Here is a 16,717-nt window from a genome sequence, read left to right as displayed (position 1 = left end):
TAAGGTGTACAAAGGGCTACTTGAGCCCTAGTGGAGAATTGATAAATACATAGTGGCTCATTTAAATTTTAACAATAAAAGGTAGATAGCTTGTTATATTTGTAAGTACATTTGATTTCAGAAATAAGTTTTAACCACCTTACATGGCTTTATGCAGCATCAAATGTAAATAGGTATGTATTTTTGTGCAGAAATCATGTATTCTCATAATTAAATGATGCCTGCAGAGTCAGTCAAATTAAGAAAACAAGACTTATTTGTTGAATAATTACTGAAGCAGGTGATGGGGTCATGCATTGTTAGGCTTGGTGGGTTTGTTAGAAATAACCTTGCCTGCTTTCTTATTTGGTATATGCCTGACAGCACAAGCTAGTGGTGAACAGGAAAGAACTCAAGGGGTTTCTGCCACCCCCCCCCTTTTTTTTTTATATTGTAAACAAATGGGATACATGTTGTTTCTCTGTTTGTACATGGCGTAAAGGCATACCATTTGTGTACTCACAAATTTACATAGGGTAATGTTGTTTGATTCATTCTGTTATTTTTTCCCTTCCCCCACCCCTCCCACCCCTCTTTTCCCTCTATACAGTCCTTCCTTCCTCCATTCTTACCCCCCTCTCTAACCCTTACACTAATCCTTCCCTCCCCCCTTTATGTGTCCTCATCCACTTATTAGCGATATCATTCGACCTTTGTTTTTTTGAGATTGGCTTATCTCACTTAGCATGATATTCTCCAATTTCATCCATTTGCCTGCAAATGCCATAATTTTATCATTCTTTATGGCTGAGTAATATTCCATTGTATATATATACCACAGTTTCTTTATCCATTCATCAATTGAAGGACATCTAGGTTGGTTCCACAATCTGGCTATTGTGAATTGAGCAGCTATGAACATTGATGTCTGCCACCCTTTTTAAGGTACCCTTTGTAGAAGAAATAAAGTCATTGAGAAGGTGTCCTTTGGTCCCATTCTCCTTTTCCATTAAGTGATAAGGTCCAGTGAGAGTGGAGTTGGGACCTGTCCAGTGGTTTTCTTTTTGTCTGCCTCTTCTTTGGGTGTGGTTCTGGATGGGAAGAAACAGGAAGGGGCCCAAAACTCATTTTGTTTTCATCTATTCATTAGATGAAATAATGTCTGCCTCTTAACAGCGTTGTGGTGGATCTCTCCACACGCATAACCTTTTTAAACTCTATTCTATTTTAAAAGCAGTGGTTATGTTTGATGGACATTGCTCACCTAACCACTTTAGTAGGAATCACAATTTTATGGGTTTATTACAGTATAATCTCCAAAAGCTTAAATCATTATTGGCTATATTATCAGTTGTAAAGGGTTTATTTGCAGTGTGTTCCTGCTATGTCCTGCAACTTTATTGGATGGTAGGAAACAAAGACAATTGGATTTCAATGAAAAGAGAAGGACCCAGGCGGTGGATAGACTCATGTGTATCTTACAGTGGGATGATGTAAATACCACTGGACAAAGTACTCAGGAGTGCAGAGGTGTGAGACTTATATAAGTCTCACAATGAATTGAACTCCTTAGGATCATTTATAATGATGTGGCCAAGAAAAACACGTTTAGCTCCAAAACTGTGTTGAAAGGAAGTGAATATAATATTGCATGTCTTTAAAGCTTTTTAAAAAGTGTTTTTTGAAAGCTGATAAAAGTGATGAAGTGTTCTTTTATGAAAGATTCAATCATTCTGGCATTAGAATAAACTAAGCGAAATAGTTCCCTCTGGTTTTCTTGTCACCACACTTCCCAGGGGGAGTGACTGTTAGCAGTTTGTTTTGTGGAAATGTTTGAGAGCTTGAAATTTCAATGAGTTGGATGTCGGTCTGTAGAATTATAGCACATGGATAAGAAGAGAGGCCCCAGTATTAATGACAAAAATTAGTAAATTATGCAGAGTAAATATTCTGATTTAAAATCAATATACAACATTAAGAAATCATTTGAGGATACAGGAGAACGTTAATATTTTTCTGCCTTAGTATCATAAGAAAACGAGTTTTTGAAACAGATAAAGGTAGTGACTCTAGGACAACATTATTTAACTTCCATTTCTAGCTCCTACAAATGTGTATTATATAGTAGGTGCTTAAGAAAAATTAACTGAAGAGATTAAGAAAAAGCATCATATTCACATTCTGTTCTTTCTGTGGCGTGTGCAAAAATAAAAGCTGTAAGATGAACTTTGTGTCTGAGTGTAAGAGCTCGTGAGCGTGAGAGCTATGTAACTTGTGCAAAAGAACTCGCTGTTCTATAGTTATTGTTTTAACCATTCATGTATTCATATTGAAAAGCAAACTAAGTTATTTTCTTAAATTTTAAGTAGTACATATGTGTGTGTGTGTGTGTGTGTGTATATATATATATAAAATATAAATTAAAAACAACTATATATATATATATATATATATATATATATATATATAGTTGTTTTTAATTTTTTGGTACTGGGGATTGAACCCGGGGACAATTTGTCATTGAGCTATATCCCCAGCCCTTTTTAATAATTTTATTTTGAGACAGGGTCCTACTAACTGGCTGAAGCTGGCCTTGAACTTAGAATCCTTCTGCCTCAGCCTTCCAAAGTCTGGGATTACAGTGCACCACTGTACCCGCCCAGGATCAAACAAAAACAGCAGTCTCCTATCACACACACTCTCTGAGTCCTAATCCTCAAAGAGAACTACTTTTAATTTTGAACAGTTTATTCTGTGTGTATCTTCTGTCTATTCTGCTGTTCCTCCCTCCATCCTAGATTGAACCCCTTGCTCTGAGCATGTTAAACACGCATGCACTCTATTCCAAGCTACAGTCCCATCCCTATTTTGCTGTTTCTTAATTATCACTTGTGACTGTTCTTGTTACAGAAGCAAGACATACATACATAATTCATGGGAGGTTTGTTTTCTTGAATGAAGTAGTAGATGGGGTTTTGTGAATCTTTTTAATAATGATTCTTTTTACCCCCACCCCTCCCCCACTCCATTTGCTAAGCTTTCTAGGCATCTCTGTCCCCCCTCCCCCAGCAGTTTAGGAACATGAAGTGATCACACTTGAGGATTTTGTATTCCTACATCATTGTTCTCTCTCTTCCAGTATTGCTTTTGAGAAATATGATGAACATTCTAATCACAGATACTATACGTGGATGAATTTTTCTTTTCTTTCTGGAGACTTTTAGGATTTTTTTTTTTTTTTCTTGGATCATGAAATCTTACAAAGAACATCTTAGAGCTTAGTTTTTCTTCTCTCTGGGTACTGTGGGCCTATCAGTATGGAACCTCTTGTTTGTTGGTTCTACAAAATATTCCTCTATTATTTCTTTGATTATTTGTCTTCTTGCTTTGTTCCCCCTTTTCTTTGGAACTATTTGGATTAGTGGCTTCTGAAAGAATCCTCTAATTTTATCATCCTTTCTTTTTTGTTTTCCAATTTTTTTTCTCTTCTTTCTAGATTTTGGGAGATTACTTTGACTTTATTACAGTTATTTGATTTGATTTTTTTTCAAATTTTGACAAACATAATTTTTAAGAATTCTCTTTGTGATTTTTTTTCTTGCTGTGTCCCTGAAATAAGAATGCTTTATCTTGTTTTCCAAATGAAAAAAAAAAGTTTGTTATATTATTAATAAGCAGCAAAATCTATTTGTTGATTGAAGATAAGTAAATAACTCTAACGTATAAATAACTCTTAAGGAGTTTGATCAGAAGTTACTACTAATGATCTTAGCTTTTTTTTTTTTTTTTGTGGAGGTGACAAAAATCTAATTCTTGCTTAGAGTATTAGCTCCTACCACTCGCAATGTAAGAGTCTGCATAAGAAGTGAAATCTTTTTTAAAGTAGGACTTGAAATTTGATATATATCTAAATTTTTTTAAAGCATCTTAAGGAAAGAATCAGAACCTTCCTTACTCGTTTTATGTCTTACAGCATCTTTAAGTCTTTCAGATACATGTGGGTGAGATACCTAGAATGGGCTCTTAAGAGGAGTCTCTGTGGCCCTGCACTATCCCTGATACACAAAACAGTGCCCACTGAAATCTCTCCTCCCCATGTAACCTAGAGGATTTTCCTTGACAGATGCTTTCCAGGGCTTCTGGAGAGAGGACTGGGGGAGTTCTCTTACTGGGGTTTCCTACTTCCTGGTGGAGTTGTTCTTTGCAGCTGTACCATCATTGGTCTCTGTGGTGTTGGCTTTTTCTGGCACTACAGTTACTACCTTATTGATGCCTTGTCAAATTAATAACTGAGATTTCCATGCAGGCTTTGAAACTGGACCTTCTTGTCTGGCTTGGAGCTTTTGTTCATCAACTTCCATTTGGCACCCTTGGCAGGGAGGGCCCTCTTTCATAGGTGGGCCTGGAGTTGGGGTGCATTTCTGCTCCAAAATGCTGTTCTGGCTCCCAGCTGCAGCCCCATCAACTCCATTTTGGTAATGAATGAACATGTATACAGGGGAAGCACTTAGTTTGCTCTGACTCTGCTTACATACCTCAAAAGCATACTTTTGCCATTTTCCCATAATCTGAGGGTCTGACTTTTACAGTCTCTCTCATTAGAGCTGATCACTGAAATTGAAAGAATTTCTTCCCATTTTCCTAGAGTGTTTGCTAGAGCAAACGTTTTCATTTTCTGTGGTATGTGGTTGGATCCAGGAGACAGACAATAGTTTAATCAGCTGCTTCCATCTCTTATCTCTGTATGCATTGTATTCTCTTATGTCAGCTTAATCTCCATAGCAGGAAACTGACAGGTTGTAGTTCTTAGATTTGCATTTCAGAACTTTGCTCCAGCAAGGGATTAATCTCTGGCTCCACCTTTAAGACTCCTAAAGCTTTGATTGTCTCATATTGTGTTAGGTGTTCATGTCTAAGACAGTCACTCCTAGCAGCAACTATTGGATATTTTTATAGGCCCAGGCATATTCTAAGCTCTTTAGATACTATATTTTATCAAAATCTGAAAATGACAATAGCAGGCAGGCAGAGATGAGAGACTGAATACTGTCCTACCCTGAAAGCTAGTTACATGTTAAGAGCAAGAATTTGAACACAGGGGTTTGGACTTGGTGCTCAGAACCATTGTCCTGTGGATAGCATAACTTGCTGACCCTAAGGAGAGTGGATCAGATTGTAGTAATAGCCTCAGGGCTCCCTAGGAGCTGCAGCAGGAAGGCTGAGAATGACTGATTTAAAGGTGTAGAGTAGGCTGTGTTCAAGAAGTAAGTTGAGTGGGTGGATCTTTTTCTTTCTTACTGTGAGGTGTTAAGAAAACATTAGTCCCACCCCTCTGCTCTTCAGATGCTGTTTAGCAGTGTGCTGGGTTGAGTGTGGCTGCGAGAAAGTGGACAGAATTCGCTGGTGTGTCTCTGCACTCCCTTCAGATCTGGCCCAGCCAGTGGGGCGGGGACAGGCTTTCACGTGGTTGCAAGTGGCACCGCTGTTTGTGTGCAAGGGTGGGGCCATGCTGCTCTCCAGACCTCTCCTGGGAAATCATGCCAGGGGTCCATTCCATCAGCGGTTTGCTTTTCTCTACTTCTTTCTAGATAATTGCTTTTAAGTACTTCTGGGGATTGCATATTGTAGTCGTCTCAGTGACAGTGACATTTCATACTGAAAGCAAAAGCAGAAGGCAATATTTTGGTTGTAACTTTCTTCTCTCTCTCCAAGATTATCCTGAAGGCAATAATTCAAGTGACTATCTTGTTCAAACAACAACATATCTCCCGGAAAACTTCACATATTCACCATTTCTTCCCTGTCCAGAAAAACTGCCTTACATGCGTAAGTGTGAGCTAATTTTGACTTGTCTGTTTACTTTTGTTATAATTAAAAAAAAATAATAAAAATTAAAAAGCCACATGATTTGAACACATCAGAATCAGATCACTACTGTGGGTGCTAATGTTCATATTATGCAGCATGTAATTTTATTTTGTTTTTGCAGGGGGTGGGGAGCACCTTTTTGGATGGTAGTGATTGAAAAGTAGAAGAAAAATAACGGAAGAGAAAATGACAAATACCCATATCTCTCCCATCCATATTTAAATACTTTAATTTGGCTTACTTCCAAATACTTTCAAAAGCTTTTATGAGAGTAAGGTGTAGTCTCCTTTTGGATATATTAGAACATTATAGAGAGTAAGGTGTAGTCTCCTTTTGGATATATTAGAACATTACAGATGAAACCAAAGTCCTTTTTGACCATCATCCTGAAGCTAGTTCTCCATCTTCTCCCCCAGAAGGCACCTTTCCTCTTCTGTGAATTTGGTGTGTATTCATGTAGGCTATTTAAAAATTTTTTTTAACTTAGGTAGATGCTAGATATATGAAAAACATAGTTTCTAAGGTTTTAAAACATTGTATAAATGGTCTTATAAATTATGTTTCACTCTGTGACTTGCTTTTTTTTTTTTTACTTATTTTTTTGAGAACTATCCATGTTATTACCTACAGATCTGATTTATTTCCCTTAACTGTTGAGGAGTGTGTTTTTACACAAACCTACCACATTTCATTTGCCTGTTTACCAACTGATGGACATTTATGTTGTTTTCATGTTTTTGTGATCACAAAATAGTAATCAGTAAATAATGATAATAAATAAAATGTAGATCTATGTGTAGTTTAGATTTTACTGTGCATATATGCTTGTCAAGGAATTACTGGATATGCTGGCTTTGTTTTTCTGTATTTTTCAATTGTTCTAAGCAGCTATACCATATGCCCAATGAATATTTCCATAAATGTACCAATTTGATATTGATGGACTTTTTTGATTTTCAGTAACCTGATGGGTTAACAAATGTATCTCACTGTTTTTACTTTCATTATTACTAGTGGGCTTAAGTAAATTTTACATCTGTTTTTTAGTTTTCTGTCCCGTGACTTGGCTTGGTCATGATATTAATCGGTTCCTTGTTGGTTATTAGGTGTTTGTATTGATCTGTAGGAGTCCTTATATTCCTGCAGGGACCTGTTATCTTCTCTGTGTGTTGTTAAGTATCTTTTTTACAGTCCTGGACTTGCTTGCTCACTCTTTCTTCCCTCCCTCCCTCCCTCTCTCTCTTCTTCCTTCCTTCCTGCCTCCCTTCCTCCCTCTCTCACTCCTTCCCTCCTTCCCTCCTTCCTTCCTTCCTTCGTTGTAGATGGAAACAATACCTTTATTTATTTATTTATATGTGGTGCTGAGGACCAAATCCAGTGCCTCACACATGCTAGGCAAGTGTTCCACCACTGAGCTACACCCCCACCCCTGGGCTTGTCTTTTCATTTTCTTCATGGAGTCTTTTATCTTATAAATGTTTAAAATTATGATTTTCAAATATGTCAGTCACTTTATGTAAGGCTTTTGCTTTTTTAAGAAACCTTTTCTTATCCCAAGCTATACAAATACCTTTATTTCCTCCTAATAATTTTAATATTTTGTTCTTAACCTCTGCATATAATATGTGATAGTAACCCTGATATTGTCCTTTAAACTTATATCTTTTCCAAATTTAGAGGATAGTGACTGGACATGGTGGCACACTCCTGCAATCCCAATGACTTAGGAGGCCAAAGCAGTAAGATCATAAGTTCAAGGCTAGCCTGAAGATTAAAAAAAAAAAAAAAAAGATTGACTTTTCTGTGCCATCTAAGACCATGGTTTTCCAATTGGAGATTTATCAGAATCACGGGAATGGTCTTGTAAAACACAGTGCCAGCATTTGTGTCTTGTAAACACAAATGCCATTGTTTGCATTTCAGTTTTAATAGGTCCAAGATGATGCTGAGAATTTTCATTCTAACAATTTCAACGCTAATGCATGTGATCCTTGGGCCAAGCTTTGACTTCCCCCCACCCCCTCATCTGCAATAGTGGCTCTCATCCCTGGCTGCCTGATAGAATTGCCTGGGAAGCTTTTACCATCCTTGGACCCGACCTCTGAATTTCTGATTTTGTTGATCTAGCCTGGGGCCTAGGCACTAGTATTAAAGAAACATATTCTGGAGTGATTCTGACCTTGCTGTCTCTGCTGACAGAGATTTTTGTGGCCTTATGTTTGTCATAACTTTGTTATTGCAGGCTTGTTTTCCTAAAAATGAGTGTTTTTATCTGCAGTACTGAAACCACTGGGTAATGTTCTGTTGAAATATTGATTACAGTAATTTCTTCTTCATAATATGCATATTCATGGATTTATGGTTTTAGGAAATCTTTGTCTTTAGTTTAGTTACCATTTTCTTAATTAGTGCTTTATGAGTACTAATTAAACAGCTGTAAAGCGTCTGCCTGCCAGCCCCCTGGTGCTAACATTCCTCTCTCCCCGTCCTGTAGCTTATTGTAAGTACCTCTGGCCTGGTGCTCCAGGGATTGCCTCATGGCTGCTGTGGCTGCCGTTTTTTCAGTCTTGGTGCTGTAACTGCTTTCTCCTGCCTTCCTTAAAGTCTTGCATTCTTTTGCAAGAAAGATCACACTGGTTTGTCAGCCATGTTTGCAAGGCAGGCCTCCTTTTAGGCTGCCAGCTTTGGGTCCAGCACCAGTCAATCACATGTCTAGGTAGTAATGGCCAGGGGACTGTGTTATTTGGTAGAAAATATGTCCTCATATGGGTAACACTTGAGAAAAGGGACCATGGGTACAGTCCTCATATTGAGGCTTCTGCCAAGAAATTTTGCATAAGCCACCTGGGAGAGTCCCTTCACTGGTTGTGTGACCTGTACAAAGGGGAGTTTTGATTTACCTATCTGTAGAATCTGAGATTACAATATCACCTTCAGAGTATTTGGATAAAGTGAAGTGCAATACTTAAAGCTTGGTTGACATTCATTTGATAATTTCTCTTCCTACTTCTTTGAATAGTGAACCTAGATTTTATGATTAAAGGAATAAGAAACCAAGGAGAAAATAGTGTTTTCTACTTAACTGAGCATCCTTAGTATTTTCTTTAATTAACAGAATATTTCCCATTGATCATAGAAAACAACATCATGAACTACCTAATGTAAAATGCTGCATCACACAAAATAACTGAATGTAATACCTCCTCCAATAAAAGTGGGAATATAGGTAAGAATAAGATCCAGTTGGATGAAAACCATTCAAGTCTGAGCGGTATTTAGTTTATGTATAATCGCCAAAAGTGAAGTTAAAGTGCTTGATGATCTAACTGTAAATCTTTATGATTTTTCCCTAGTGTAGCAGTGGGACTACCAGCACTGGTTTTCCACTCAGTTTGAATTTTTCAAAATGAAATTCAGAATAAAAACTTTTCATGGATTTCAGCAGTTTGATATATAGTATTAGTTAATTACACTGTGAAATCTATTTTAATGTATATTATTTATATGAAGAGCATGAGTGACTACTTCGTTACTGTTAACATTTACAGATTCTCTAGAGGGCAAATCCACTTTCAGCTTTATTGGATTTATGTAAGACACTCTATTCCAACCAAGTAAAATAGAAATTTTGCCCTATCTAGAGCAAAAAATATTAAATGCTTTGCAGGGAAGTTGGAGTTTGATTTGTCTGGATGAGGTAGAAATAGAAGATGTTATTTGTGTGCTTTGCATTAAAATATATTGACTTACCTTAAGTTTTCCTATCTTCTAATTCTTTTCAAACAGATTACATTTGCAATGACTTATAGATCCTGTTCCTGCTGTTTGTAGAATAGTTGCTGTTTGTTGAATAGTTTATGGATTAACCCTGATAGTTCCTGTAGTTGCTAACCTTGTGTATATAACAAAAACTACAAGGGCTTTTTAAAATGAATTTAAATAATTCAAATGAAAATCATCAAAGGGGGGAAAAAAAGGGCAAACTTCAGAAAAACTCAACTAATGCTTTATATGACAAGCCATCAAGCAAATGTTTATTGTAAAAAGACAGATGTGCCAGCCATTTTAGAGTGAAGAAACGATGGCTGAACAGCAGCTGCGCAGCAGGTCTGGGTGTTCACAGGGGCCAGCAGAGGAGGAACAAAGCAGGGTAGGATGCTGGGCGTGCTGGATAGGAATAGGCAACACCCTGAGAAGGGCAGTTGCCACTCTCAAGGTAATGAACGAGGCTAAGGGGAGACAGCAGAGAGATGGACATGGGAGCTGGGTCTTTAAGATAACTCAGTAGGTCGCTGCAAGAGAAGGCCATCAGCACCTGAGGGGGCTGTGTGTTCCTGCCATGGGAAGCATGCTACAACCAAGTGGGGGTGTAAGCGGGGTGTGAAGGAGGCCACACTGGTTGGGGACTCACAATGCCCTGTGCGAAGCACTAAGGAATCTCTGGGTGTCCGTGAGATGGGCTTCAGGGGAAGCAGGGCCCTGAGCTTGTATGCAGGGTTGATTTATGAGCCTGTGTACATTTCTCTCAGGTGAGAGTACATAATTTTCAAAGGGTCTGGGGCCAAAAGGGTGATATAAAATCAAAAGTGAAAACACTGCTATAGGGAAATGGAGAGCCACTGAAGACTTTAGGCCCATGAACGATGGACTAGGAGAGGCTTCAGAAAGATGATCAGATGAGAAGTCGGACAATGATGAGTGTGGGCAAAGTCTGGAATCAGGGACGCCAGCGAGGAACTTCCTGTGGGGAAGGAGGGTGGAGAGGAAAGGACAAGGGCATGAGCCAAGGCCATGGTGTTGGAGAGAGGAAGAGACACAAAAAAGCAGCTCTGTATACTCGGCCAGATGTCAAGACTGACTGAGGGACCGGGATTGATTTCTCGCTTCCTGACTTGATGACAGTTAACTGAAAGAAGCAACACAGGGTAAGCATCACATTTGGAGAATGGGGAAGTTAATAAATTCGGTTGGGCATGTTTTGTTTGAAGTTCAGGAAAATTAACTGGGGGTCTCAATTTTATGAGAGAGATCTGGATTACAGATAGGAGGAAGTGCAACTGGAAGAAAGCTAAGAGTGGGGCCCTAGGAGGATCAGCGCTCATGGGGCCGAGTCGTGTTCGGAAGAGGAAACCATCAGGGATGGAGAGAAGTCAGAAGACAGTGTCCCAGGGGCCACCGAGGAAAGCATTTCAAGAAGAGATTGTTTCCTCTTCAAAGAAGCAGGTAGAATGAGCAACTGTGGAAAGGCCATTGAGTTTGGCAGGTAGGAAGTTAATGCAAGCAATTTTATTTAGTCCACTGGGGTAAGAAGTAAAGCATATACTCCTGAAAAATAATCAGACGTACATAACAACTAGTTGGAAAAAAAAGTTTGGTAGGAAAGGGAATGGGGGTGAGGGATCTGGGAGGTGGGACTCGGGAGGGACTCCTCAGGAGGAGGTAGAGAAGCGTGGGTTTTAGGCATTATGGGGAGAAAAGATCTGGAAAAGAGTGATAAGAAGTATAAGGGAGGGTGGCTGGTGAGGAGTCTCTAGAGAAAGTGAAAGGAAAGCAGTAGTACCCAGACATGAAGCCTTTGCTGAGGGAGGAGGCTCCGCCCGAGGCCACGTGGCAGTGCAGTGGAGAAGGTGCTGCTTCCTGTTCTGAGGAAGTGGGGGCCTCTGTGCGTGTGAGGAGGCAGCCGAGGATTTTTGACCTGAGCAGCTCAAAAGGGAGGAACAAATATTGAGAAAATTTTGATAGGAAAGAAATAGGGGAGTCAGAAAGCCCCCATGAGGACCAAATGCACACATCATGTGACACTTGTTTTTGTTGAATGTTTGCTGTGTTTATGGCAATATTGCACTATTGTCACTCTAACGATTGCATTAAATCTGTGCTTACGTGGTTTTCCTCAGTACTGTTTTTTTAGATAGAGGATAGGAGAATGGAAAATCATTGCTCCAGGGTGGGATCGCAGCCTCCATGTGGCAGGTCTGGAAGAGAAGGGGAATTTAGGGTGATGGTGAGTGTGTGGGTGCTGTGTTGGGGTGAAGGCCGGATAGAGCTTTGTTTCTAGGAGAGTGGTTCAGGGATGACCTGTACCCTTATCAGCTGGGGTGCTTGTTAAAAATTTAGGCCTCTAACAATTGAACCCCAGACCTATAGCAAAGTCTTGGTTCTTGGTTGCACACCATGGAATATGCTTTATGTGGTTTATAAATATAAGGAATTTATGAAAAAAACTGTGTCTGGAGAGTTAGGTTCAGAACTTAAGTAGCTGAAACAAAGCCTTGGCCACCTTGTGAAGTGTCTCTTCTGCCCCTTGGTGGAGCTCTTGGCTCCCACCAGCAGTGTTCAGATCTGGAGACAAAAGGTGCCACTGCCTGGTGCCCCTAAAGCCACATGCTTCTGCCTCTACTTCTCCTGAAAGAGATTTGCAAACTGCCCCTTTCCTCATGCTGCGCCCTGCTTCACAGTCCTCTTTGGATAGGCATGACCTCGTGAGTTCCTGCCAGAGAGGCTTGGAGAATGGATTATGGTGTCTTCATCTGGCAGGTAGGACTTGGATAGGCAGTTCAAGTAGCTGAAATGTACCCAGATCAAGTTGATGACCACCAACATGGCCCTGGGCATCTATTGACACAGGTGCTGAGGAGGCTGGGGATTTACATTTTAAATAAGCATACCCCCAAATAAACAAACCACTTTATTTGGAGGATAGGTAGAGAGAAAAAATACAGATACAGCAGAAAGGCCTATATCTTCATGAGGCTGCAGAGGGAATCTCGTGGGAGGGGAGTGGTGGGCAGCTGAAAGGGAAGGAGGCTTTATGAGAGGCAGCAGTGGTGGCACTGTTGACAGACAGTTGGTGCCAGGTGACTGAGATTCTTACTGTGCAGAAGCAGAGCTGGTTCTCAGTGGTGGTGTGCAGAGCAAGAAGGTCACCTATCAGGAAATGGCTGCATGGGGAAGGTGGCGTGGCTACAGGTACAAACTTTAAAAGGTGAATTTATGCAGGAAGGAAGTAAATGATGATTTGTAACATACACTTGTGAGTCTGTGTAAGGACCTTCTTTTGTGGCAGGCTTCAAGACTATAGACCTGGGATCAGGAGCACCTTTCACTTAGCACAGATTAAAAGGGAAGAATGTGGTTTCCTTAGGATGAAGATCTTGGGAGCGTATTCTAGAAGAAATGTTGAGGTGCAACATATAGACATTTCTTGGCAATTAAATGGTTCTAGAAACACACTTGAAAAGACAGTAGGAGTAGATGATAAACTATTTTCTTGAAAGACATGTTATTAATTTTATAATAACTATTCGGGAACAAGAAGGAAGCAGTATATTTCATGCACACATTATAGGGTATACCCTGTGTTAGCATGCTAAAACATGAATGGATGTGTCTCAGAAATCAGGGAGTGTAGACATGTGGATTATGACTTTGAAGGAGGTTGTCAGTTTTATTATAGAGAGTAGGAAAACAATTTGAAGAAGTTTAATGAGGGGTTTGAGGCCTTTAGGAGTAGAGCAAGCCCTTGCTCATTGGTTGGATTATGAGGCAAAGCTGGGAACAGGGAGCAAAGACTGTTGCCTAGAGGTTACAGTTAGTCATTCAGAGTAAATCAAGGAGAACCACAAGCACGGGAGGAAAACAGGTGTTAGGAACTGTGTACTGTGGTCAGGTTGAGAGAAAAGAGCCTGGGCAGTTTGGGGCTGTTACTTTGGGCCACCTACACATGGCACATCTTTTACACAGTGTTTTAAAGACATATTTTAGCACCTGACAGAGCCAAGGAATGGAAATACAGGTAGGAGGGGAGAGTGCGGAAAGGAATGGACATCGCCAGTTTTGCTGTTCCCACTCACCTGTGCCCAGGCCTGCACTTGGCACAGGGCTGCGTTACTAAAGCCGTCACTGTCTCATGATTAGAATGCTCGGATTCAGTCACTTAAAGAATAGTGGAGTAAGAAGTCATTTGTTAAGCAGAGGTTTAAAATTCTAGAAATGGAGAGACTTGAGAAAAGCCTGTGAAATAGATAGTTGCTAATGTTGGCTTCAGAGGGGACCGTAGGTGACCAACGGCAGGATGACTCATAACTGTTCAGCCTCAGAGCTCTACCTAGAGGGTAGTGTGGAAATGGAGGAGGGAACATGACATCTTATCATAAAAACTCAACTTTGACTTTGGAGAGGAATTTATCCGAAGGGACATTTCTGGGGGAAATTCAGGTCTTTCACACTGTCACCAGAGCTTTGGACTGTGTACATTTAAAACCCTGAGGGCAGAGCAGTGACAAAGGCCAAGGAGTCCGAATTAGGCTTTTGATACCAAAAAGTAGAGGCCCTAGGTTGAGTGAAGAAATTATTTAAAACTGCTGATTTATAGAGAAAAGAACTCTCTGACTATATATTATGTGCTTTAAATTTTACTTGAAATGCTACAAAGAATGTATGTATAGGCAATTTATGTGTATTGAGTATTTGTTATTTTAAGAATTATACTTTAATAGAAAAAAATCCCAAATCATGTCATGTGATACATTTTAATCCACACCACAAACCTGCCATTTGGGCCCATGCATACCTAACAGGCTCAGGATCTTTCAAGTCTAGCTTCCCGAAAAGGGAAACATCATTCCATATCTTGCAAATTCAGCATTAGAGAATTATAATAAATGTTCCCATATAACCAGTAGCACAGTACATTATTTACATATTGAACAGTGGTAGTTGGTCACATCGACTTGGCTGTATAACAGGTTGTTTATCCTTGTCTGGGAATCCCTATTCTTCACCTTTACTCTCTAGTAAAGAGAATAAAGACAGGGGCTCTAGCCCCTCCTCTCTCCAGACTCGGTTCTCATGCTATTTCCTTTCTGACCCCAGCACCAACAACCTTCCAAATAGTGAAATTTATTCCAGTAAATTATGTTATTTACAGATTGATCACACTAGCAGATAAAACAGATTTCAGTCAATATATTTATTTTTTGTATTTGCGATCTCCAAAAGGAAAAAGGAAGCACTTCTTGGTTGAAGCTGTCAGATTTAGCACAGGCAGGCTGTGAAGGTGGGAGTGAAGGGAGTCCTGTGGGGTTCAGTGGATCCTTCCTCTTTAATTGCCCTTGAAGAGATCAAGGGGCTGGCTAGGCAGGTGGCTTTTTCCAAGTACCTTAAAGGAGGATGTATGCTTCCCTGTCTCATTCACAGAAGATGCTTTCAAATGTTTTCTTAAAGCTCTAGAACACTTGAGTGAAACCTGAGGGAATATCCAATATGTAAATGACATGAAAGTGGGCTTGGTGGGGAACCTAGGTCCCCCCAACCCCACAGATTTCCCAGGAGAGATTCTTTCCACTGAGGGCAGTTTGGATAATCCATCACCACCAGCTCATCTGCTGAGTACTGCTTCCTGGCCCCCTCCTGTAGCATGCCCTTTTCCCTTCACTGGTCATGCACAGGATTTCTTCACTGAGTTGGTGCCAATGCTGAGGGCAAATGGTATTTCATGTAGTGGATATGCCCACCATGGGAGATGAGCATCATTGCACTCTTTGACAGAGGAGAAAGTGAAGACAGAGACTAAGATTTAAGTCATTGCCCCAATAGAGACTAGGATTCAGCTTCCAGTTAATCTGACTGCTTATTTATTAACTCCTGAGTACTGTACCACTGGTGTCCCAGTCTTCCATCTCAAGCTCTGTGAGCACACTTTCCTAGTGGTGGCGGTGCCTGTCTTGGGAGGACTCTTTTCTTCCCCCACTTCCTCCTCAGCATAGTGATGTTGCTGGAAGGACCACCCCAGTGCCACTGAATCATCATTGGTCTTCAGCCAGCAAGATGTTAGGACTCAGAGCAAAGCTGCTAACAGACTTTGAGGGGTATGGATGGGGAGGCAGTCACAGGGAAGGTGAACTTAGGCACCTCAGGCATCAGGAATAGTGAGGGACACAGGAAAGCCTTTCCATTGAGGAGAAAGATATAAGGCACCTCAATTTGGCAGTGCATGTGCATTGAAGATGGTAATTAAACTGCAGATGATGCTGGAGAAAACTGCTGACAATGATGATTACAGCTGTTGAAGCAATAAAGCTGCAAAAAAAAAAAATTTGGATTGACAGTGCATAAAGAATGCCAACTTTAGTTACTTACATGAACTGCTTATTATTTAGCCTAATCACTATCATTTTAGCAACCATGCATACTATTAAATGCATCAGATTTATTTGCGTGAATTTTATTTGATTACAGTGCTAGATTCTGTTTTTGTCAGCTGAGTCATGATGGTCTGTATTTGTGTTGACTGATCACTTTTACATTTAACTTTCCCTTTCTTTCCAAGTTCATAGGTCTCTCATTCTGTTACATAAATTTGATTTTTCTAAAATTAGTTTGTATGTATCTTGTTACACTAAAGGGTGGGTATTTCATTATATAGGACCATAAATTTGTCAGTAGAACAGGCAGATATTAGAAGATTGCATTTTTTTTCCCCTCGCTTACTCTGGGAATCATAGGCATTTGCAACTAAAAGCACTTTCCTCTGGCATGCCTCAGTGCTACTGATGGTTCTGCCTGATCAGAAGGTAGTAGACTGGGAAGAGAGGCCATCATGAAAACATTGTAGAATATAGGGTAGCAGGAGGAAAGGGGCTCTTTGGAGAGGAACTGAGTGCTTTCTATGTGAAATCATGACCCCAGGAGGCTCAGTAGACTTGACATGGGACGCCTCAACATTGGTTGGTTTGTATTTTATGAGATTAGGAAGTTAGAGGGAAGAATTTGACAGGAAGGCATTCCGGAGCAATTTGTACCTATGTGGACATTAACAGTTTTGCTGTTAAAAGACCATTGTGGTTTAATCCTACTAACCGTCATTGAA

The 16,717-nt window shown here is 40.1% G+C and overlaps 1 protein-coding gene across 4 annotated transcripts in view; it reads left to right on the top strand.

Annotated features, from left to right (window-relative positions):
- Positions 1–16,717, top strand: part of B4GALT6 (beta-1,4-galactosyltransferase 6) — a 116,983-nt gene that overhangs the window by 18,076 nt on the left and 82,190 nt on the right. For 3 of the 4 annotated variants that reach the window (XM_079108753.1, XM_079108751.1, XM_079108750.1), the window contains exon 3: positions 5,692–5,805. The exons of the other annotated variant lie outside the window; for it this stretch is intronic. In XM_079108753.1, the coding sequence (XP_078964879.1) occupies positions 5,692–5,805 (114 nt within the window). The remainder of the gene's footprint in view (positions 1–5,691; positions 5,806–16,717) is intronic. 4 annotated transcript variants of the gene reach the window in all.

Source organism: Sciurus vulgaris (assembly GCF_902686455.1).
Source record: "Sciurus vulgaris genome assembly, chromosome: 13".
Lineage (NCBI taxonomy): Eukaryota > Metazoa > Chordata > Mammalia > Rodentia > Sciuridae > Sciurus > Sciurus vulgaris.
The sequence above is the reverse complement of the archived record's forward strand: the minus strand, read 5'-3'. Positions and strand labels throughout refer to the sequence as shown.